Genomic DNA, 26144 nt, shown 5'->3' with positions numbered 1-26144 from the left:
GAGGAACCAGAGTGATTGTTGTGTTAGTGTGCAATCATTCATAATTCTCTAGGATTTGACATCTAGTCCGGTTCCTTGACAGCAAAATGTCAGGTTTGTTATGGGCCCACAAAATCGTGGGCCCGTAATTTTGATGGTTGTCAAAATCAATGACAAAGGATAGGGATGTCACCCCCCTGGTAAATACCCTATATTGTTGTAAACGTTATAAATTAACCTTTCAAACCAGGTTTGTTGTTTAAAACTTCAGAGTTGATAGTATAAGGTAAATCCAATGATAAAGGATAGGGATGCCATTCCTCTGTTTAAAACAATTTGTTTTTCGATCATAACAAGCAGAAGTTACGGTCGAATTGTTGAAAAAATGATGAAAAATTGTCTCTTGATTGTATGAAAACCTTTCATGGTGCGTTCTGGGCCCCAAGAACAATTAGTCAGTTTTTGTCACTTATTTCGTTTTTTACACAAAGCATTTCGAAACACAGGACAAACTCTCTCATAACGCTGAAAACAATGGAGCATTGAAATAACAAATACATTCTAAATACTATCGATTTCGACTAAGTGCACCTCAGGAAAAAACCGCTTTGAATCGAAACGAAACATCAACCAATTAAAATCTGACGATTTCGTTCAGTGTTCTCGAGCGGATTGTGCCGAAACGTCAAGTGGTTAAAAAATGGTCGCTCTTACGTTCACGCGTTGCTTCGTCGGTTCGTTGCAGTAAGGAAAAATTGCGAATTTTTGCGCTTAAAACGTTGTAATTCTTTTAAAAAATAGTGTTATTTACCGCGGAAAACTATAGTGAATCGAGTGAAGTAATTATTGATACCGGTATGATGGAGTTTGTCGCGTTTCGGTGCGAATAAAAATTTGCGTGGTTGGTGGTTTGCTTATGCATGGTGAAAATGAAAAACTAGTGATGGCAGCAGCTGAAGGGGTTGATTATTTTATTACCCGTAAAGAATCGTCAAAAACGTGTTGAAACTAGTGAATTCCACTTGGATTGTGCTACAGTTCGGATACGGGTTAGCGAAAATATAAAAAATAGTGTAGTGTGTTTGGTCGTGTGGGAAGAAAAATAGTGGTATTTTTGGTTCCGGAAGATGGAATTTTCCCAACCCCCACCGGATCCGATGGCAACGGGTTTTGCCAACCCCCCGCCCATTAACCGGATCCTCAGCTATCAGAACCCGCAAGGGCAGAATAATAAGCCCCATGGTGGAGGATTTTTCCACCATCGGCCGTATCACCACTTCAATGGCTTCCGCGGGGGTCCTCCGATGACGCAGGACGACTTCGATGGCAAGCGATTGAGGAAATCGGTGATGCGTAAGACGGTCGATTACAATGCCGCCATCATAAAGGCGCTAGAGGTAGGTCAAACGTCCTTGAACTTTCTCCTTAGTACCGAGGGTAGGGTGGTTGCGTCGTGTTATCTTCTATAATTTATAAATTAAATTAAAAAATGAATATGTAGTTAATAATTTTTGGGGGAATTCACCTAATGCTTGACGTAACATTTTCGCGTTAATTTTACAAATACAGTCGAACCTGGATAAACGGGAGAAAACATCAGGTCCCATCATTTTCTTAGCCAAAAATCTCTATAAATGAGAAATTTACCTTTTGAGCCTTAAATTGTGGATCTAACAAAAACTGACATGGTACCAAACTTTGACTACTAGAATTTACAAGACACTGTTCTCTAGTGAATTTCCTACGTACCCTGGGTTCCCATGGGTCACGACGGCGGTGTGCATCCGTGTGATAATGATGGTTCACTATCATTGTCCTGACAGGGTCGTTGCACACATCTTGTCAAGCATGGATCATAATATGATTCAAATTAGAAGGCATGTGTCCCATATGCATTTTCGTCATTTTTCAGTTTATCTCAGAAATCGTTCAAATACAGTTAGTTCTTCAATTTAGACTAAAAACTTTCATAACTTTGTTCTCAAAATTTATGAAAAAATACCAAGTCATGTCTGTCCCATATGAAATATACCCGCAAAGCTGTCCGACATGTCTTTTTTCACAGAATGGTTTAAAATTGCTAAAATAATTTACGTCAATTTTACAAATATTCATACAATGTGTGCGACAAAATAAGTATTCATTAAAATTACGAAAGTTAGACTAGATAAAATAGTCTAGTAAAGTCAAAAATAACAATTTCCATAATTTTTACAAGCTAAGTTTAGCCTCATGGATAAATTACACCAAACTAATTTTTTATTTCGCTTGAGGTTTATTGAATTGTTCGTTGTAAAAAAATGAAAAATAGTCAGCTACAAAGCCATATTTTTTAGGTTTTTGTCATGCTGTTACTTGCTGCTTGGACTTTCATAAAATCTGTGAACCAAAATACGCGTACCTGTTAGCACACGCTTAAGTCAAATTGTATTGATTTTTCTCATTAAATGCTTTGCTGTTTCTGACAATTCTACTCAATTCTTACGATAAACTTACGTTATCTTACGTTAGCACACGCTTAAGTCAAATTGTATTGATTTTTCTCATTAAATGCTTTGCTGTTTCTGATTCAGCATTAATTTGTAGGTATTAATAGTGTTATTATTTAAATTTATCGGCCTTATCGATGAAAAGTGATGCCCTTTTTAGTAGGGACATCTAGGCATTTATAGTTTTTCTAAAAAGATAATCGACCGAAAAACTTTCCAGAAGATACCTTGTTTTATTCACGGAACGTTGTTATTCATTCTATTTTAGACCTACTCAATTCTTACGATAAACTTACGTTATCTTTATCTAAATACTAGCTGATTTTACCCGGCCTTGCTCGGGTTCACAAAAGATACTAATCAAAATGAGTCGTTTGATTTTTCGAAATGTTGGAAGCTTTATATTCATCATTTTAAGAAATTGGGCCCATGTTTGGCCACATAAGTTTTGTAAGTCTTTTAAAAGTTTTTAATGAGATTATTCACTGTGTTTATCGATTTAATTTTTTTAGAAGAAGCTTATAGTTTTAAGGATTATGAATTGAATTTCAAAATAATTTTCTTTCCCTTTCCCTATCACGAAAATTTTTTTCAACCCACCTTTTTTCTAAGAAGCTCGAATAGATTTGGCATTTAATTTTTTAAATGCAAATGATAAAATAATTTTCTATCTTTCCCATCCTCCATTCGATGAAAATCTCTTTTGGAGATTATCCCACTTTTCAAGATGGATGATCTACTTGTACAATGGTATATTTAAGTTTTATTCACATAAAAATTTCCAGAAAACACTTCCGAATCTTGTTGAACTATGTTTAAGACTCATTTGCATGTTTTTAATTGTATGTGTGCTTTTTTCGCTTTTTAATTGAACACGTTTTATGATTAGTTTTTCTTAAATGTAGAAAGTTTTACTAAAAGTTTCTTGGAGTTATTGAAAATAAATCATCTCTGAACCAAAATCACCATTTAAATGTTATAGAAATGGTCTTATTTGAGTTCTATTTAAGTTTTTTATCCTCGGACACAATCATTCTATTAATTATTTTGAAGAGTAATCAATGTTTAAACTCTTTGATATCATTTGTTTGAACTCGCACTACCAACCAATTTTTTTCAAACTGGATGGTAGAATTGAACACATTGATGGCCAAAAATAAATCAAAAGTTATAAATTGGTCAATGAAATAGAATTGTATAAAGCTTGAAACCTCAGATTTAATTATCTAATAAAATTTCTACTCCCCCGTTTAAATTTCCCGGCGGCTATCAAAAATCGCATTGAAATTGCAGCCTTCAACGTATAACTCTGTATCTTATTAATTTTTCTTTCTTTATAAGGAATCCTAAAAATATGAAAATGGTTGGTTCTTAAAAGCTGGAGTCTATGAAAACGCTGTTCATTAGTTTTTCAGCCTCCAGTCCAAATAGTTATTCACTGTTCACTTCTCAGTTCACTGTGTATCCTTGTAGGCTCTCAAAGCCATCGGGCGGCTATAGGGAGCACTTTGAAAACCACTGCAATTCTAGTCAATAAATACTTAACAGGCTAGTTGTAATTTTCAATCCAATATGTAAGCTCATTATTGCATTCAAAAATTTCGTACCAGTACCACGTGCCTTCAGCAGTAGAATGTACAAAAAACACCCGCCAAAATTTTCCCTTTGAAATCTTTAATGCTCAGCAAGCTTTGATTTGCTTTCCAGTACATGTGAACTCTGGACGGTCGTTTCTAATGTCCGACCCATGGTGATCGTGAAAACAACCCGCCAAGGGGAAAAAAGTCGGTTGACAAAATGGGTGCCATGACTTTTGGTTTGTGTGAATAAAACCGAAAGTTGTATGGGAGGGTCCCTTTTCTTAGGTGGGAGGGGCTCAAAACTATTACTAAAACCTTACCATGGTTCAAACACATAACTGTACCAAATTTCAGGCTGATCGGTTAAGCGGTGTGGATTTGTATAAGGTGCATACAAACATATATAGTCCAACTCATCTTTATATATTAGATGTCATAAACATCATTTCAAACTTATTTTCATCAGTTAACAACCAGTAAAGTGAATGATACAGCGCAGATAGAAAGATTCAAATGGTCAACGGACCAAAGAAAAGCCAAATATGGAACATCTTTGCGGGTACATTTAATACGCATGCGAAATTTACTCGCAAGGCTGTCCCATCATTATTTCTCCTCTGCATTAATAACTTCCAAAGCAAAAACACATTGGACGAAATTCTACAACAATTATCTTAATATCTGTGAAGAAAAAAATAGAAAAGGTAAAGTTTCAACCGAGAAATCCACGAAAGTTTATAAAAATCTTTAAAGCCGTTTTTCTCGGTTCGTTGTTTTTGCATATGGGACAGACTTGCCGGCAGCGGCAGTCAATGGTGTCCCAATTTTTCATGATCCATGCTGATAAGATGAATGGGAGTTGAAACACTTGCCCTCCCTTCCGTTGAACAATGGGAAAATTTTGTAGTGAAAATATCACAATTTGCCGTCATAAAGTGCCCTGGGCATGGTTGAAGGCTCAATTATATCACTTGGATATAATTGGGTATGCCTTGTCGCCTAAGTATTATTCCTTTGCAAAAATATCACCATTTTGCGATACTTAGGAGCACCATCCGATCACTAAAACTGAGGTGAAGCCGGGTATTACGGTGCTGGCCCCAGGGCTTTTCACAAACGTTCAATCAATCAGTTAAAGGTCCGATCAGTAATGATTGTTTGACCGGGAATTGGGTTGGGTTATTTACACAAAACACTACACACCGTGACAACAAACCTGAGCCCTACAAAGGCTACTATTTGTTGCTCACTTCACATGACACAATACTACTCACTGTGACAACAAAACTCAGCCTTACAAAGGCTACTATTTGTTACTCACTTCACGTAGCACAATACTACTTGCTCACTGTGACAACAACACTCAGCCTTACAAAGGCTGCTATTTGTAGCTCACATGACACAGTATTACTCAATGTGACAACAAACCTCAGCCCTATAAAGGCTACTATTTGTAGCTCACTTCACATGACACAATACTACTCACTGTGACAACATCATTCAGCCTTACAAAGGCTACTATTTGTTGCCCACTTCACATGACATAATACTACTCACTGTGACAACAAAACTCAGCCTTACAAAGGCTACTATTTGTTGCTCACTTCACATGACACAATACTACTCACTGTGACAACATCACTCAGCCTGACAAAGGCTACTATTTGTTGCTCATTTCACATGACATAATACTACTCACTGTGACAACAAAACTCAGCCTTACAAAGGCTACTATTTGATGCTCACTTCACATGACACAATATTACTCAATGTGACAACAAACCTCAGCCCTATAAAGGCTACTATTTGTTGCTCACTTCACATGACATAATACTACTCACTGTGACAACAAAACTCAGCCTTACAAAGGCTACTATTTGTTGCTCACTTCACATGACACAATATTACTCAATGTGACAACAAACCTCAGCCCTATAAAGACTACTATTTGTTGCTCACTTCACATGACACAATACTACTCACTGTGACAACATCACTCAGCCTGACAAAGGCTACTATTTGTTGCTCATTTCACATGACATAATACTACTCACTGTGACAACAAAACTCAGCCTTACAAAGGCTACTATTTGTTGCTCACTTCACATGACACAATATTACTCAATGTGACAACAAACCTCAGCCCTATAAAGACTACTATTTGTTGCTCACTTCACATGACACAATACTACTCACTGTGACAACATCACTCAGCCTGACAAAGGCTACTATTTGTTGCTCATTTCACATGACATAATACTACTCACTGTGACAACAAAACTCAGCCTTACAAAGGCTACTATTTGTTGCTCACTTCACATGACACAATATTACTCAATGTGACAACAAACCTCAGCCCTATAAAGGCTACTATTTGTTGCTCACTTCACATGACATAATACTACTCACTGTGACAACATCAGTCAACCTTACAAAGGCTACAATTTGTAGCTCACTTCACGTGACACAATATCACTCAATGTGACAACAAACCTCAGCCCTATAAAAAATACTTTTTGTTGCTCACTTCACATGACACAATACTACTCACTGTGACAACATCACTCAGCCTTACAAAGGTTACTATTTGTTGCTCACTTCACATGACATAATTTACTCACTGTGACAACAAAACTCAGCCTTACAAAGGCTACTATTTGTTGCTTACTTCACATGACACAATACTACTCACTGTGACAAGATCACTCAGCCTTACAAAGTCTACTATTTATTGCACACTTCACATGAAACAATATAACTCAATGTGACATCAAACCTCAGCCCATAAACGCTACTATTTGTTGCTCACTTCAAATGACACAATACTACTCACTGTGACAACATCACTCAGCCTTACAAAGGCTACTATTTGTTGCTCACTTCATATGACAGAATACCACTGACTGGGACAACAATCCACAACCCTACAAAGACTTCACTTGACACAATGTTACACATTTACACACTATACAACTGATATAAAATACCCTCGCTCGTAATACGGCTCATTGGCAAGCCCAGTCCTGGTTCGCCAGGGTTTGACTTGTCATAGAGCAACCGGAGTTTAAGTGGGACACATTCCTAATTCGCCCGGTGTATTGCGGTCTCCTCCAAATCCTACCCATTTCATTTACCCAGCTTTCCCCCGCGGTGAGAAATTTTGGCCTCAAAAGGGCCGTGTGATTTCTCATAAAGCTGCCGCATTAAAAAAAAAAAAAAAAAAAAAAAATGCCGTCATAAAGTGAAACTTTTCAATAGGGCATAATCTGTTTGGTAAGGTAGTTAGCTAGTTTAGTTTCATAGAATTAGGATATTTCAAGTATTGCTAGGTTAGGTATTAGGTAATGGTACTGGTATTTGCCTCCCCAATGCTCTAAAAAGTGTGCATTTGCGGTTTATGAATTTCGTTGGCTTATTCTTAAATCAAGCATTTTACAAGAACTAGAGGCTCATTGGACGGAAATGCTGTTTTGACAAATATGGTATTTCATTTTGTAATACACTTTCGACATTTGTTTTTATTTATTTATTTACTTTTGGTAGATCTATACATTTTTCGGTTAGGATTGAAATTCATAAATCAAAGTTTAAAATAGAAAATATGATTTCGATAAGCAAGAATGAATAGATAGTTCAGATCATTCATTTCGGGCATTTAAAAACAGGCACACGGTTTATTTGAATTGAACCCCTATTTTGTAGATTGAGTATTAAAGTTTGTTTGAGAAGTTGACCACAATTAGTGATGAGGTTTAAAAGAACTGCACTGTTATTTTCCTGTTCCGTTGATAAGTTGACGAATCCAATAAAGCTATTTAAGCTTACAGTTCATCGTTTGATGAGTTTAAGAGATACCTTTTATAGATTCTGTTTTTATGATGTCCTTGTTGAGTTATCGAATAACCGTGTAGTCGCGTAGAATCAATCACTTGAATACATTTTTACTTAGCAAATCTATGATTATTTTTAAATCAAACTAGCAACAATCCAAATTTATGGAAACGAGTAAGGTTAGGTGACAGGTAGGTTCAACTACGGTAAGATAGTGAACCCTTCTGACAACGATATCGAGGCGTTAGCATATGATATCATATTATTTGATACCATACTGCTATTGCTCGGTTGAATTGAAGGTTGGGTTAACTCGAAGTTCATATGGGGCCCACCAACCGTCCTAGTCCGTCGAGCACTATCTTAACGCTTCTAATTCTTAACTGGTGCTTCAGAACCCTCGGGGTCTGTTGCCGCTATCCTTTTCTAAGCTATTCTACTCTCATTTAAAATATTCCTCTTCTGTCCCCCGTTCTGTTTTTCCTTTCCGGGTCAGCCAGGCGCTCATAACCCCATAAACAAAACAAAAAAAGTTTCACATGTGCTAGAAAAATAGGTAATATGTTAAAAACTATCAATTGTCGTTCGTTGCATCACTACAATAGTTCTCAACAAATTCCCGTTGAAAGTGAAAAATTAAAAAAATGTTGGTAAAAAGTAACAGTGCTTTTGTGAAAAAATGTCGCAATACTTTTTCCAAACTAATTCACAGATGAGTCAGTGTATCGGTCATAAAATGAATTGAAAACATGTTCTGGTACGTTTTATCAATTTTTATTAATATATTTGCTGTTTTCTTGCAACATTGATAACTTTTTGGAACTCCATTTTTGGTGACTGTTGTTTAAGCAAAAGCATTAAGCTGCCGTTCCAAGCAAGACTGTCCCATGTGACTTTTGAGTTATTTTCACTTTTTTGCTGGAAACGGTCTCTTTTAATGTTAACTTTCGAATAAAAACACAAACAAGTATACTTTGTTCTGAACTTATACGAAATTTTCATCAAGGTGATTGTCTCCATGTTGATAGTTCTACGCAAGAATGTCTCACTAGAGATAATTCTATGAAAAATGCAAATTTTATCAAAAAAATTCTTAAAATGAGTTTAAACTGTTGAATTTAATGTTATTCACTGAAAAGAACACTGAAATAAAGGGCGGAGGAGGAGCGAGAAGCCTTGAGTGTTTTATTCAGAGAAATTTTCACATACACTTTTCGGTAGGCACTACTTACAGTATTCATACTCAACTATACATTTTTATAAACAAAATGGAACGTACTTCTCAAATTACGGTTTAAATTGAGTTTTTGGGAAAAAGATTAACTATACGAGCTTTTAAAATGATAGAAAAATTGTAGCCGTGTGACAGTTTTTCGTAGAACTAGCCTCGGTATACTTTCTGATTCTACGCAAAAGTGTCACACGGAGCATTTTTGGCTCTAATTTGCTTTTTTTTGTAGGGAATGTAATTTTTTTTGGCAGATAATATTGTAAAAAGAATTGTTAGTTTGAGAGAAATATTTGAAATATAGCTGATATTTCAATCGCGTTGTTCTCGTTTGCACGTTTTTCGACATGGGACAATCTTGCTTAGAACGGCAGTATAGCGTGTCGAAATTTGGTGTTTCTCGGCGTAGATTTCTTAGGGCCTTAATGTTTCTGATGACCTTTTATGTTATCTAGTTTCCGACTACATTCCAGTTTTAGTTTTCGACGTCAAATGATTCAATGTTCAATTTACATGTTTCATAACATTATTTATTTATTTATTTACATAGTATACCGTCTCACGACATAACTTGACGAACATAATTCCTATAATTCACTCGGTCCATGGCAACCGTTCTCCAATTTCTCGGGCACCCCACGTTCGCCAGATCACGCTCCACTTGGTCTAACCTCCTCGCTCGTTGCGCCCCCGCTCGTCTTGTTCCTACCGGATTCTTAGCGAACACCTGTTTTGCAGGAAAGTCGTCCTGCATTCGCGCCCAGCGAATCCGGCCAGCTTTCACCACCTTCTGGATACTGGGTTCGCCGTAGAGTCGCGCGAGCTCGTGGTTCATCCTTCGCCTCCACACTCCGTTTTCCTGTACGCCGCCAAAGATGGTTCTTAACACTCGTCGCTCGAATACTCCGAGTGTACGCAGGTCCTCCTCGAGCAATATCCATGTCTCGTGCCCGTAGAGAACAACCGGTCTAATGAGCGTCATATACAGATTACACTTCGTGCGAGGGCTAAGTCTTCTCGACCGCAGTTGCTTGTGGAGTCCATAGTAGGCACGACTTCCGCTGATAATTCGCCTCCAGATCTTACGGCTGGTGTCTGCGGTCACCAGGGAGCCGAGATAGACAAAGTCTTCGACTATCTCCAGCTCGTCGCCGTCGATCGTGACCTTGTTATTACTGGACAAGCGGGTTCGGTCGGTCTCGGATCCGCAGGCCAGCATGTACTTCGTCTTGGACGTATTAATAATCAACCCAATCCTTCCTGCTTCGCGTTTCAGTTTGCGGTAGATTTCCTCCACCGCCGCAGATGATCTGTCGACTATATCAATGTCATCGGCAAAGCAGATAAGTTGACTGGATCTGTTGAAAATCGTGCTCCGCATTTCGCCCACCGCTCGTCGAATAACACCTTCTAGCGCCACGTTGAACATCATGCAGGATAGACCATCACCTTGGCGAAGCCCCCTGCGCGATTCGAATGAACTCGACAATTTACCCGAAATCCGCACACAGCACTGCGTTCCATCCATCGTCGCCTTGATCAGTCTGATCAGCTTCCCGGAAAAGCCGTTCTCGTCCATGATTTTCCATAGCTCGTTACGGTCGATCGTGTCGTATGCGGCTTTGAAGTCGATGAATAGATGGTGCGTAGGGACTTGGTGTTCCCGGCATTTTTGGAGGATTTGCCGTAATGTGAATATCTGGTCCGTCGTTGACCGTCCCTCCATGAAGCCGGCCTGATGACTTCCCACAAATCTGTTTGCTTGTGGCGTTAGGCGGCGGAGTAGGATTCGGGACAACACTTTGTAGGCGGCATTGAGGACAGTGATCGCTCGATAGTTCTCACAGTCCAATTTGTCGCCCTTCTTGTAGATGGGGCATATTACCCCCTCCTTCCACTCCTCCGGTAGTTCCGGTTTCATAACATTATTTTATGCAAAAAGCAAATATTTTGGCAGCGTAAGACGTTTTTAAGCAAAGTTACATTTTTCTGACGAAAGGAATCTTTTTTTCACCAGAAAAAGATATTTTTTTTCATTGTTCTTGTTGTGTATTTATATCATTTGAATCGGTCCGAGGAACGAAGCCTTTTTCAATATAAATATGTCTTACGTCTTATGTAAAAATTGTGTCAAAAACAAGCTCGAAATCTAAGGTCTTTTTCTTGATAAAAAATAATATCTGCATTCAAACATTAAAGTTCAGCCCTGTATTATTCACGATTTTCTATATTTTCACGAATCTTAAGTTCAAATGTCACTACTAAAGTTATTGTTTGTTTTGTTACAAACAATTTTTTTTCTAAAACATGTCTTTGAATTGGTACAAAACAAAAATTCAGCACTTGGAAAATAACTAAATATTTTCCTGCGAACTGATGGTTTCCAGTTTTGTTAGACAAATCCTTATTCAAGTTGCAAGCTGATTTGACGCTATGTTTCGATGTATTTTATACAAACTATACAATTGTTTCTAACAACTCTTTACAAATTCTAGTAAAGCTGAAATTGTGGCACAGGGGCTCAGAAAACCACATTTTTAGCCGGACTTGTTTTTGCAAAATTGTTGAAGTTAAACAATAATAGATGTCAATTTCGTTACAATTGTTCCAAAAATTTATGAAAACCTGTTAATTTGATACGGAAAGACTACATGTTAAAAAAACGTCGAAAGATTTTTCTTGATTTCTTATTGGTTAACAAGTTTTGAAAAACAATTGTTAGAAATTTGAGGGCTTTGCATTGATTTTTTTATTCACCATAATTTTATATTCAAAAACGAGTATAATAAATACGGGAAAATCATCATTTTTAACCGGGATAAACTTTGGAATTTCAGAACGAAAAATCGCTAGCAAGCCTGTCTAATTTAATTAACATCTTAAGAGAGAATTGAAGATCTAAGAACAGATTTGATATTTTTTTTCCTATGGATGAAGTGCCTCAAGAATATGGTAACCCTAACTTTCGTTTTATTCCATAAAACTGTAAAAGACATAGATTTTCATAAAACTTCAGCTTTGTCGTATGAAAGTTATCAGTTTCTAGCATTTTTAATGAAATTATACGAAAATATTCACAGAAAAACAGAAATTTTGCCTACAACATTAATAGGCACATTTAGCCCGCACGGTTTGAGGCTCGAGAATTTAAACAACACTTAACTGAAAACTGAAGGCGATGTCAACATAAAAATTACTTCAATGTAAAAAACAGTTGCCTGATAACATGTTTCTAGTTTTAATACACATATCCTTTGTTATATTTGATTAAATCAGTATTCTGCTTAATAGGCGCATATAGCCTGCTTCTCCCCTATGTAGCTTCGAAAGCAAAAAAAAAAAAAACATTTCGATACCGATTTTTGAAAAGGGCATATGCGCCAATTGTAAACAAATCCTGTTTCTAGCATAAACGTATTAAACTTTCTATTTTACATCTAAAAGTATGATCCTTTTTGATTTTTTTAAATTCCAGAGTATTTAAATTTAATTTCTTTAAAAAGGCGAATAGATTTTTTTATAAGTGTGCAATAGGGTGTCCCAAAATTGCATAATGTGTGGGAATCTATGGGGGCTCACCCTCCAAATGGTTAATGTAGGATGTGAGGAACAAACTTTTGTATGGGACCGACTAAAAAAAACATGTTTACAGGTTCCGCAAATGCGATCTTTGAAAAAAGTCCACTTTCAAAAGATTTGATGTTATATAAATTCTGGGTCCAAAACTTTTCACAAAACTTATATATTTTATATTTTTTTTTAAATTTTGTTTGGATTGAATTCTACACGTAAAAAAAGAAAAATGAACCAAATTTGTATCAAAATAAGCAAGCTTTTTTCAAGAAAAAAAAATTTTGTCTAAAAATTTTGTATCCAACTGACCAAAGTGTGTACCTAACGTAAAACGTTTTTAATACCAATGCCTCACCGTACCAATCAATTGCTTAATTATGTTGATTTTATTAAAATTTTAATTAAGACTCACATTTCACCTGAAGACTGCAACTCGATTGAACTTAAATTTGAACCGGCAACACTGTTAAGAAATTGTTTTGTGAATATTTCGCTCCGTAATTTTTACCGATTCCCGAACCGCAAATATTTCTAAAAACCATAGTGATCATACCACCAAGACCATAACCGACCACATCATCGCTACCGCCATCAGTCCATCACCCGCTCGCAAGGAAAAGGTTTGATTAACGTAAAAATACGAACTGGCTGGAGTGTGGTTCGAGAAACTTCTGCCCACCCTCCCACTCTCCCACCTCGCCAAAAATCACCGACTTGCAGCGTAGATAATCAAATATAAAATAGCCACCAATACCTGCCATCCATCCGCTCCGCCGATTTTAAATCGCATAAACAGCCATTTGCCGTATCCTGCTCGCAACCTGACACTCACCATTCAACCCGAAATCCGTACAGAAGCCACAAAACGTCCCGTAAACCGACTGTAAAAGTGTAAACCTCGATCGGTTAGAATAAAAACAACCTTCGCTGCCTGTGTTTTTATTTCGCTTCCGATCATCCGCAACAAATCCCTACACCACCCGCCACCATCGTCGCTGACCGCATCGGACCACCGTACACCCCGATACACCGTGAGGCGAACAAGGTAACCCAGAGAACAAACGTCAATTTCTTTTGCTTCAACTTTCTACAACCCTGCGCACATTTTTATCGACCGAAGCGCCATCTATGAGTGAGTAGCTCAATCACTTTCTTCAAAAGAAGTGTTGTCAAAAACTCTGTTGGAACCATGTCCACTTGTTGCGAAAGTTGCTCTGTAAGTTTTACAGATTCAACTATAAGAGTCAAATGTCAAGCTTTCTGTTCCGTCACCTTTTGTTTGAGATGTTCAGGACTGGATGAGCAAATGCTTGCAGCCGTATCGTCCAATAATCTTGTTACTTGGAGATGCCGCGGATGCAAAGCCTTGATGGAAAAAGCCCGTTTTCGCAATGCTCTGCTGTCCGTCGAAAGCTCAAACGCACGAATTCTTGAAGAGATCAAAACTGAAATTTGCAATCATGTTCGCAATGATTTATTGCAAGAATTGCGGAAAAATTTTGACGCAATAGCAAAAAATACACCAATACCTTCTCGTAGAGCGGAATTCACCAATATTCGAATGGGCCAACCCGCTTCAGTGAAGCGAGGTAGGGAGTCTGAAGAAAATAACGAAATTAATGACTCAACGCCCCGTCGCCCGGCAAAGCTCTTACGCGGTACAGACACGGCACATTCTGCACCACCGCAAGAAAACTCCGAAGAGAATTGTTTCCATTTGTATCTGTCAGGAATTTCTCCAGAAGTAACCGATGCAGAAGTGTTGGAGCTTGCACAAGGAGCTTTGACCACTTCAGACTTAAAACTGGTTAAGCTCGTTCCTCGTGGCAGGGACACCAGTGGATTTTCCTACATTTCATACAAAATTTCTATGAGTTTGAATCTAAAGGAAAAAGCTATGAAGCCTTCTACTTGGCCTCTTGGACTTGTGTTCCGAGAGTTCAAGTCGATCACTGCTCCTCGTAGGGTTTTTTGGAAGCCTCTATCGAAAACTTCCGACCCAATATCGCTGAATCTGACCACGAGCGGGAATACGGAGACAACTTCTCTGCCCCAGTAAATGGTTCTACGACTTCCGTTGTGCAAGATATCGTTCATACCCAGCCTGCAATACTTCGTACACAACCAATCAGTGATCCGCGCAGTCATGCCAATCAGCGCGAGTTCTTGATATACTACCAAAACGTCCGTGGAATTCGAACAAAAACTAACGATCTTATGCTCGCGCTTCAACGATGTGATTACGATATCGTTGTTCTGACAGAAACATGGCTCCATCCCAAAATTAACAATGCCGAATTTGCCGCCAACTACACAGTTTTTCGATGTGATCGTAATCCTGAATCCAGCAATTTAAGCCGTGGTGGTGGAGTACTCATTGCTGTTAAACATGACATTGTCTGTAAATCCGTCAACCTAGTCCATTGTAACCGACTGGAACAAGTAATTGCCCGTATTGTACTGGATCATCAGGTATTATTTTTGTGTGTAGTGTATCTGCGCCCCAATAGTGATCCTGTTTTCTATGACCTTCACGCCGAAGCTATTCAGCGAATTTCCGACAAAGCCTCTATTGATGATTTAATTTTGGTTTTGGGGGACTACAACCTACCGAATCTTGTATGGACCTTGGATGAAGATGTAGACGCTTTCATCCCAAACAACGCATCAACTGAATCCGAATGCATTCTTGCTGAGAAAATTCTAGGTTCTGGATTAAAACAGATAAACGACAACTATAATGTTCATGGTAAACTACTTGACCTCGCTTTCGTCAGTGACACAAGTTCGTTCGATGTTTGCAATTCACCGTCAGCACTTTTAAGAATTGACACGCACCATGCACCGTTTATTTTAAAACTTGACAATGGCTATGCATTCAGCTACCCCGAGCGTGTTGTATCTCAACAATATGACTTCCGTAACTGTGACTTCGAAGCTTTGACCAACGCTCTTGAAGAAATTGACTGGACCACATTGCTAACATACACAGACGTTGACGACTCCGTTTCTTGTTTCTATGAACACATATATGATACCTTAGCAATGTTTGTCCCTAAGAAAATAACAAAACCTGAATCGACAACCCGAAAGCCGTGGTGGAATAAGCATCTCAGGCTGTTGCGAAACCGCCTACGCAAAACAAGAAAACGTTATTTCCGTTCAAAATCAAATGAGGACAAACTCATGCTTTCGGAAGTGGAAAAAGAGTACGAACGTACCCAGGAATTCTATTTCCGTCAATATATTGATCGCACTCAAAACGAACTCAAAACTAATCCAGCTGCATTTTGGTCGTATATCCGTAGCCGCAAAAATACGAATAGGATCCCTACTGACGTTACCTACTCCGGCAAAACCGCAGAATGTCTCACGGATTGCGCAAATTTGTTCGCTGAATTTTTTCGATCGGTCTTCCATAATGATAATGGACTTCTCCCTCCGTCTGCAGCATCTTTACCGTCATACAGCGTAAACATGCCTCCACTTGTTTTATCTGTTGTTGATGTCTACAATGCACTGACTGCAGTGAACTCCTCCAAAGGACCAGGACCTGATAATCTGCCACCGTTGTTTTTTAAAAATTGTGCATCTGCTATAGCGATGCCTCTTACTAGGATTTTTAATTTATCTCTGTCTTCCGGAACATTCCCGCTAGTTTGGAAAACGGCGTCGATTACACCAGTACATAAAAGCGGCAGCACACATTGTATAGAAAACTATCGGCCAATCTCGATCCTCAACTGTTTAGCAAAAGTTCTGGAGATTTTAGTGTACAATGCTGTTTACCCATCCGCTAAACAATTAATTGACGATGCTCAACACGGATTTATGAGAAAACGGTCAACCACCTCCAATTTGATGTCATTCACTAATCTCGTTTTGCCAAAGCTCGAAAGACGTCAACAAGTTGACGTAGCTTACATAGATTTCTCTAAAGCATTTGACCGAGTGCCTCATAAACTTGTGATAGAGAAACTCAGACACTTGGGACTCCCTGAATGGATTATTAAGTGGCTGGAGTCGTATCTAAACTCCCGCTCAGCTTACGTCCGAGTAAACTCCGTCTGTTCTGTGAACTTCGTGATACCTTCTGGTGTTCCCCAAGGTAGTCATCTTGGGCCACTTATATTTATCATGTTCGTGAACGATTTGTGCTATCAGCTGACCTCACAAAAGCTATTTTACGCAGACGATTTAAAGCTTTTTCGCCAAATCACGACACCACTTGACTGTATTTTACTGCAGAATGATCTAGACGCTGTTCTAAGGTGGTGCAAGTTGAACGGGATGTTGGTGAATGTGGAAAAGTGTAAACTAGTGAGTTTCTCAAGATCACGCAACTTGCTTCTCCATAATTACGTCATGAATGATTGCTCTTTGGAAAGGGTCGACACAATTAAGGACCTAGGTGTAATTTTTGACAGTCGGATGAGATTCCACACACACGTTGCCACCACAATCGCAAAGGCGTACGCAATGCTTGGCTTTCTTCGTCGAAACACTGTTCATTTCAACGATATTTATGCTTACAAAGCTCTTTATTGCTCGATTGTCAGAAGCATTCTCGAGTACGCAGCTCCTGTTTGGGCCCCGTATCAATCAACTCTTAGCCAATCCATCGAAGGTGTCCAGCGAGCCTTTATTCGCTTCGCTCTACGGCAATTAGGATGGAATCCAGAAATCGCAACACCTTACGAACACCGATGTAACCTTATACACTTAGAAACGCTGTCCCGTAGAAGGAAATTCTTACAGTGTCTTTTCACATATGACATTCTGAGCGGCAACATCGAAAATAGTGAGTTGTTACAAAATGTCCATCTATTTGCTCCTACACGCCCACTTCGAACTCAACAGCTCCTTTGGATTCCCGCTCACCGAACAACGTATGGATATTTCAACCCAATGGACACGTGCAGCCGTTACTTCAGTGAGTGTGCCAGCATTTTTGATTTTGGCATTTCAAAACAAATGTATAAAAATAGGTTAAGACAATTTTTAGCTCAATAAGTCTGTGCGAAATTATCCTTCGAAGACATTAAATAAATAAATAAATAAATAAATAAAACACAAAAGTTATGGCGGTTCAAAGATTGTGTTTCGGTGGTAAATTTTCGTTTTAACACGCAATGAGTGCATTTTACTCACTGCGTTTTACAGGACAATTTGCTTCCAAAATACAAGCGCTGTACGTATTTTCAGGGTGGCTAGCGAACCGGGAAAACCGGGAATACCGGGAAAAACTTTGAAATTTCAATGCGTCACCGGGAAACCGGGAAAAAACCGGGAATTTCATCACCTCACCGGGAAAATAGTCATGTTTGAAAATTTTGCATGGATTTTCAAAAATATTTTTAAATTAATTTCGAAACATAAGAGTAGTTTTTGACAGTCTCGACATTGATTTACCTCATAAACGCTTATTTTTGTTCATTAGTGAACAAACGGAGTTTAAATCGCTTTTTTAACTAATTGCGGTGCAAATATGAGATATCTGTTTTTTCGCTCTCCGCAAATGTGCTACACTCACAAGTATAACTCAAATGTTACAAATTTGATAATGAAACTATAATCGCCAAAGCTAAATAACTTCGGTAATTCAATGATTCCAATTTTGTACATTTGGTTTGGTTTCTGAAAAATATATAAAGTATCAAATTTCTGTATTTCTCGTCACTGATTTTTTTCGCGTGTTACCTACCTATATACTTAATAACCTCTTATGTTATCTAGTTTCCGACTATCAGTTTTAGTTTCCGACGTCATATACATGTTTCATAAAATTATTATCACCAGAAAAATATATATTATTTTTAATGTTGTTGTTGTGTGTTTGAATTGGCCTGAGGAACAAAGCCTTATATCGCCAGTGTTTTATTTTTCATTTTCCTACGTTAAATTTGCTCAAAGTTTCCTACACTGGAATATACGTCTTATGTAAAAATTGTGTCGAAAACAAGCTCCTATCAAAATTGAATGTCTTTACCCTGAAACAAAATAATATCTTAAGAATACAATACACCTCAGGTGACATGAAAATGAAAAATCTTATTTCGACAATTGCTCAAAAAATCGACATAAGTTTGTTGTAACATGGTGGAATCGATGGGGAATAGTTAAAAAATGAATTTTGAACTGGTTTTGGTGTTCAAAACCTCTTCAAAATGTTTTAATTTCGATTCCCCCGATTTGCATCGCGGAAATTTCCTCATATTGTGGGAATCAAATTTAAAACATTTTCAATAGGTTTTAAAATCCGAGACTGGTTCAAAATTTATGTTTTCACTATTCCTCATTGATTCCATCATGTTACAAAGCCAGTATTTGTCGCTTTTTTGAGTTGTTCATAAAATAAGATTTTTCATTACCATTTTAACGTGAGGTGTACCGTGACCTTAACATTCATACGATTAAAATTTAGCTCTGTCTTATTCACGATTTTCTATATTTTCACGAATCTTTAGTTCAAATACCTAGGACATTACTAAAGTAATTTATGTTTTGTATACAAAAAACTATTTTTTCTTAAACATGTGTTAGATTTGTACAAAAAAATATATTTTTCCTGCAAACTGGAAATTTCAAGTTTTGTAAGATAAATCCCTATTCAAGTTGATCAGCTGATTTTATTTAATTTTATTACACTTCTATACAAATTCTATAAAAAATTAAATTTTCACAGTGGCTCAAAAGAAACACATTATAATTTCAAGATCAAGTTAACCGGAATTGCTTTTCCAAAATTGTTGAAATTGTGACCATTTCGTTGGATTCGTTCCAAAAATTTATAAAACCCGCAATTTACACGAAAAGACCACAAATTAAAAGACATCAATGTGAATGTCATGATTTCTTGCCGATTAACAAGTTTTGGGAAACAAGTGTTAAAAAATTTGGGGGCCTTACATTGATTTTTTTTACTATGATTTTATAAAGCATGGATCATCAGAAATCTGGACGCACTGTTTATTTTACCATAGCGCTCCTAGTTGTCGGATCTGGAATTTTTTGACAGTACTTTGTTTGGAAATGTTGTCTCTATCAGTGCTGAAAATTTCATTACGATTCGTTTTGTTCCAAAAAAGTTTCACGTGATAGAAGCCGCGAGACGAAAATTAATTTTGAACACCCACGATAAAAAACCCGATGTGGTCTGGTTCAAAAATCGCGAAATCTGATTTTGAGAGGCTTCCTGACCAAAAATTTTACAAAGTCACTGGTCGGAGTGATGTCCCCATCAAGTTCAAATTCGATTTTGCCAATAACTTTGCAGAAAAGTGTTTGATCTGGCAAGATATTTGGAGCTGCGGTCGAAAAACCCCGTTTTTTTTTGTGAAAAACAAGACCATGGACACCGAAATGTACAAGGAGGAGTGCCTGAAAAATGTTTTTTTTTCCTTTTATTAGATCTTACAAAGAACCAGTAAAGTTTTCGACAGATTTGGCAAGCTGCCACTACAGCAAAGAGGTACTACAGTGATATCGGGCCAAAGGGTGGATTTTGTCGAAAAGGACATCAACCCACCCAACTCCCCTCAATTCCGCCCTATCGAAAAATTTTGGGCAATTGTTAATCAGAAGATGAAGAAGAATGGTAGGACGACTCGGGATGCAACAGAGATGAAGAGATTGTGAAACAAAATGGCCGCTGAGGGCAGTGAATGGCCGTTGAGGTTATTGAATAGGGTGTTCAAACTTAGATGAACCACTCGTAACCACACGAAAAGTACGAAATTTCATCAAAACAACATCGGAATAATTTTTTTATTATTTTTCCTTAAAAGTGCAGTAAAAATCCTACAATTTGAGCACAAAACATTTTTATTTCGTTAATATAGCTCCGAGATAGACCCTTTTTAATGCGTGCAGATTTGTAGTGATCCATGCTTTATTAAAAATTGAGTATAACAAATATCGGGAAAATCATCTTTTTCAACCGGGAAAAAACCTGGGAAAAACCGGGAAAAACTTTGGAATTTCAAAACGAAAAAACGCTAGCAACCCTGTATTTTGGTGATTGCCTCGGTGGCAGAAGGACTATGACAAATATCCTTTTTTTTCAAATTTTCTTGTTTTACTTGAATGTAGTTGTGAATTATTTTGCACGAGAGCTCGAGTTTTTATACCAGTAGCAGGATGGCAACTCATTCAGGATAGTCGGAAAATGCTGAAAAAGTTGGGATTTAAAATCCATCTGCAAAATGTGGGAAAAAGTCGAAAAATCATTCAAGAAATCGGGAATTTCAGGCTCGGCTGCTCCATTGCATAGATTTCAGTAAATCCATTGACAAATTCGTTATTATATAAAAATTTAAAAATAAATATTCGGCCGAATACTTAGCTCTACTATTCGGTGTGCCGAATATTCGGCTTCACGGTTTTTGGGAGGTATTCGGCCGACCGAGTATTCGGTACATATCTACTAAAAATTAAATATTTTTTAAAAATTGAAACTATCTTAAATATGCCATTGTTTTTGGGTTTGATTAAAAAATTATAATTTAAACATTTCTTAAAGGTAGAAAACCGTTAAATACAGCTTTCAGGACGGTTTTTTTTTGCTTGAGAAAAATTCGGGAAATCAAAAATTGAATTTGAGTTGCCACCCTGCAGTAGTGCTTTTTCAATCATGTCCTTAGCGCAGTACACTTTTCAGCGTATTTTCGGCATTGAGATTTGCTAAATAGACATTGAATTTTTGCAACCTCTTCTTTGGGTGTATACATCAATTTTATAACCTGTTTTCAAGTGATGATGCTACAGAAAAAAACAACAATTTTTAATAAAAAAAAAACACATGAAGAAGGAAGCAACATTTCTAGAATGTTGGTAAAAAAAACCCGTGTATTTTGTTAACGTTTTAATTTTTTTTACAGACTCGCACCTGGCAGCGCGATTATCGGGATCGGCGGGCACTGCAACCGGAGTGCATTTACATACCGGAAATGTTGCCCCCGCCCAGCTACATGGATAATCCCATCAATGCCGTCACGACGCGTTTCGTCAAAACGGCTACAAATAAGATGCGTTGCCCGATCTTCACCCTGGCGTGGACTCCCGAAGGGCGGCGCCTGGTCACCGGTGCTAGCTCCGGGGAGTTTACCCTGTGGAACGGGTTGACGTTCAATTTTGAAACCATCCTTCAGGTAGGCTGGAGAAAATATTTTTGTGTTGGGATTTTTGTTTCTAAATGTTTTCCATCTATGTTCCAGGCTCACGATGTGTCAGTCCGAACGATGGTGTGGTCCCACAACGACAACTGGATGGTCACCGGAGACCACAGTGGCTTCGTCAAGTACTGGCAGTCCAACATGAACAACGTGAAAATGTTCCAGGCCCACAAGGAGCCGATCCGTGGAATCAGGTACTGCTACCGCTGTCCTACCGATAGCTGCAATCGGAACCCGACGTCGCACCAGCCAGAAGACACCGTTGGATGGCTTTTGCTGACGGCCGGTATTCTGTTGTATCGCCTAATCGCCACCCAAATGCTCACTATTAAGTATACCCTTTTTATTCTCTTACTCCACAACTCGTATTTTGTATATTGAAATGTCCCATATTTGACTGAAATCCGATTGCTGGTTAAACCGAAAATCAATCGAAAAGCGAAAACTACTAATGATGGTTACATCAAAATCAAAAGCTGGCTGTGTGTCTCGCCCCCTACTCTCGGGTCGGGTGATGATGATCGTTTAGAAGTTCAATAAAAATGATAGGTCCCTGTCTCGTCCCTGAAGTTGCGACACGACCACGCCACTAGAGGCCAAGCGCGGCTTAGGACCGCGAGAATAACGACAGTAATTCGTTGATGGGTGGGTTCTCGTTCGAAAGTCTCTCGTTGTCTGTCTCTGGAGCGGGGGTTGGATCTGAAATAAACAAAATAAAGTACGGTGTCTTCCCTAACTCTTTCCCTCGGACGTAGGTATGATTGTGCTGAATGGATGAATTTGAATGTGTATTTTTTTCACTCAAGGTTCTTGGAAAAGTACAATGTTGCAATTTACCTTTTGCTGCCGTTGCAGAATTTTTTTTCTCCTTTTTATGGTGTCGTTGTCTAATCACCTACTATGAAAATCGCCCGCTTTGCCTTTAAACTGTTGAGACCGAAAGGCACTAAGCAAAAGTTTGTGATACTTTTCTGCTATACTTATTAGTAAATCAAGTAATTAAACAAAAACTGAATTATGCCTTGAAGGTCTTTAACAAATTTATAACTGGAAATTATTTGAATCGCTTCTGCACACAATGCAAATAAAAACAATTTAAAAAAAATTTCAAACAACCTTTTAAAATGAAGAAATTAACTTTTTACCATCGTTTTTCTGTTATCAACGCTAATAAAAATTCAAAGTGAGTATTAAGGTGGTCCTTATTTCTCGAATTGTTCAAAACCTACCATCCAATCAATATAAAGGTAATCTGTTTTGGGTGAAATCAGGCAAACATACATCAAAAACTAAAACTTTTTTCGATTTTTTCCCCTTTAAAGTTCCATAGTTTTTAATTAATTTTTTAGATAAAATCACAATTATTTTTGGCATCACTGGAACACGTTTTGAGATTTTGTTCATAAAAATCTCATTTTTTTTCTCATATCACTTCATAATTCAACTACCGAACGCAGTAGAATAACCTTCATAGTAAATGGGAACTACCTAAATAGATAGATTTTTTTTAATAGAATGTGGAGTACGTGAATTAGTTCGGCAATTTCTTCTATGACCAAGTGACTGTAGTTAGGCAAAGTAACAATTGCCTATGCAACAAAAAAGTTACACTGAAAAATCTACAAAAGTAACTGCTGTTCGTAGTTATTACTTAGAAAATACCGCGTATTTTCTGAACAAATTGTAAAACAACTGAATGTTCGGTGTTTTTACTGAATGTTCGGTGATTTTTATCGAACAGCCAGTAATAAAAACCAAATAATTAAATATATTATTACTGAACCGGTAGTTTTAACGAACACTTTGAGAAAGTTCGGTAAATAACTAGTCGGTAAAATGAAAAACCGAACTCGTAGTTTCCCGGTTATTGTGTTCGTTATTTGTTTCTTAAAAATAAAAAAATACTCGAGATCTTCGAGAAAATTGGTTTTTGAATTATAATCTTTCTATTTGAAAACTTGATAATCTTCTACAGTGTCACTGGAAATATCCACATACTTTTTAAGAGATTTTAAATTGATTTAAAACTAGAGCTGATAAGGAAAAACTAATCCTTGATAATTGTTAAACCAATGGAAATAAATAATCATTTGTAAATCTGTATAACAAAACAATAATCGTGAAATTTCAGCTCAAATGAATAACTTTATGACATTCCTTAAAATCAAGGAAATATGTGTAAAAAATAAAAATCAATAAAAATTCATATTGAATTCTGACAAGACTGTTTAAAGATGTTCAACTTTTGTATCATTTAAGTTATTAGTATTGGTCAAAATTGTTTGGCCATCTTGCGAATACTTCTATATAAAAAACGTGGAAAATTCAAAAATGAAGAATAATCCTTTTTTTCGTTGAGTACAAATATACATTGTATTCTCTAGAAATTATCTATTATCTGATGTAGATTTTCCATTAAAAAAAATGCAGGAACTTTGCAAAGTGTTGCCAGAAACATTTTTGATTTGTTAATAAAAATTTTCAATTTAAAAAAATCAGCTTAAAGGAGATAAAGGGTCATCCATGAGTTGTCAATTTAATTGAAATTTTGCTATTTACAGATTATAATATGAAAGCAGCAAAATTCCATTCAGCTTAGAACCACCCTGGTGATTATTGTAAAATATGAGTGAACAATATATGAAAAAAGAGAAACTTTTTACTATAAGAATATTTAAAAAATATATTATCAAATTTTGTTTATTACAGAAAGCTCTTTCATAATCACCTTGTAATGCCGAATTTTTATCGGAAATATCATGTGTTGTTATTTTTAAAAAAACTTATGGCGATTGCATTTGTGTTACTATATAAGGATATGAAAGCATTTTTTTATGTTCAAATTATAAATTTTATTTTTAAGTGTGAATGTGTCGTCTGAAAGGATTGAATAGGTTTCGTACTCCCAAAATAATAAAAACCGAATCTGTGATACCGATATGAGACTGAAATAAAACTGAAATAAAAATAAAAAGGCCTTAAGCTCGTAAGAAAAACAAGATAGATTTGATTGTATTTTTAAGCTGTTGATTGTAATTTTGGCTTCTTGATATACCGAATAAAGTTTGCTCAGTATTTTTTCTGAAAAGTCCCGTCTCGACAAAAAAAAACTACCCCCCATCGGAAATGATTTTGAATAAAGCCAATGTTTTATCTTTCCCAACAAAACTACTGGCCTTTTTATTTCATCTTTCATGAAATTCCGAAGAATCACAACCAATAAATTTTCCGCCCTAGGGCCGCGTGACCATTTGTCTCTCGAAAAATAAAGAGTGACAAAGGATAAAATTTTAAACTACTTCGACTTGTTACCGCACCCGGTCACTAGAGTAGTGACTGGGGTTGTCCCTGATGTCTTCCAACTCTCGGCTCAATCACTACAACTGGACCTCCGCAGATCCAACCGAAGATATGGAATGTGGCCGGCATTTTGCTAGAAGAACCAACATAGACAGACGACCCAGCGTTTTGCATTCGGTTTTTGCGTAACGGATTCACCTCCTAGGCTGTTAGCTTTTCTCAACGATATACCAGCAACCTTTTTCTATTTCTATCAAATAAAGAAAAATCCCGTTAAGAGAATAAAAAGTCCCTGTCTCGTGACCACGTGAATACTACTAAGTGGGGTGCATTGAGATTTATAATGACAAATAAAAACTATCTCACCATTAAATCACAATCTATCCCTGATGGCATTCTGCGGTGGTTGTTATATTACAGCAACAATAACGATACATGTACATTATTTCTTATTTTCCCCCTGTTTTCTGAATAAAAATGATCATCTTCCCTGCCCCAAAAAAACGAAACGATAATAAATAAAAACAGCTTCAGTCCATCGGATACGAAATTTGCCAGCTGCAGTGACGACGGAACAGTACGCGTGTGGGACTTCTTCCGGTGTCAGGAAGAGCGTGTACTCAGAGGTTGGTTATGGTTTACTTTTTTTCTGGTGGTTATTCCGTACTGATTGAGAAAAAAAACAACAATAAACATATCCCGTAAATATTGCCCTCTAAACATTCCGAAATAATCGTTCTAGCTACTGTGCTTTACGTACATTTTTTTAGTTGATTTTGAGTTACAACAATCATGTGTTTTTCACTATTTTATCAATTTGCTTTCATATCCCAAAATAAATCGAATACGCTAATCACAATTTCACAAGTAGATACATTAAAACAAGCCGATACCTTATAACAGATTCACAAAACCAGAGGGAAAAGGCTCCTCCTAACGACGAAACGTTATATAATATATCCCTTTTCTTCCAGAACAACTTTCGTCCTGA

General features: G+C 37.2%; 1 protein-coding gene across 1 annotated transcript; it reads left to right on the top strand.

Annotated features, from left to right (window-relative positions):
- The first annotated feature begins 657 nt into the window (after window positions 1–657).
- On the top strand, window positions 658–26144 carry LOC129753623 (pre-mRNA 3' end processing protein WDR33-like). Its single transcript, XM_055749455.1, has 5 exons — window positions 658–1376; window positions 21560–21829; window positions 21896–22047; window positions 25682–25779; window positions 26128–26144. The coding sequence occupies exons 1-5, from the start codon at window positions 1107–1109 to the stop codon at window positions 26142–26144; spliced, it is 807 nt and encodes a 268-aa protein (XP_055605430.1). The 5' UTR covers window positions 658–1106.

Source organism: Uranotaenia lowii, chromosome 3, assembly GCF_029784155.1.
Source record: "Uranotaenia lowii strain MFRU-FL chromosome 3, ASM2978415v1, whole genome shotgun sequence".
Classification (NCBI taxonomy): Eukaryota; Metazoa; Arthropoda; class Insecta; order Diptera; family Culicidae; genus Uranotaenia; species Uranotaenia lowii.
The sequence above is the reverse complement of the archived record's forward strand: the minus strand, read 5'-3'. Positions and strand labels throughout refer to the sequence as shown.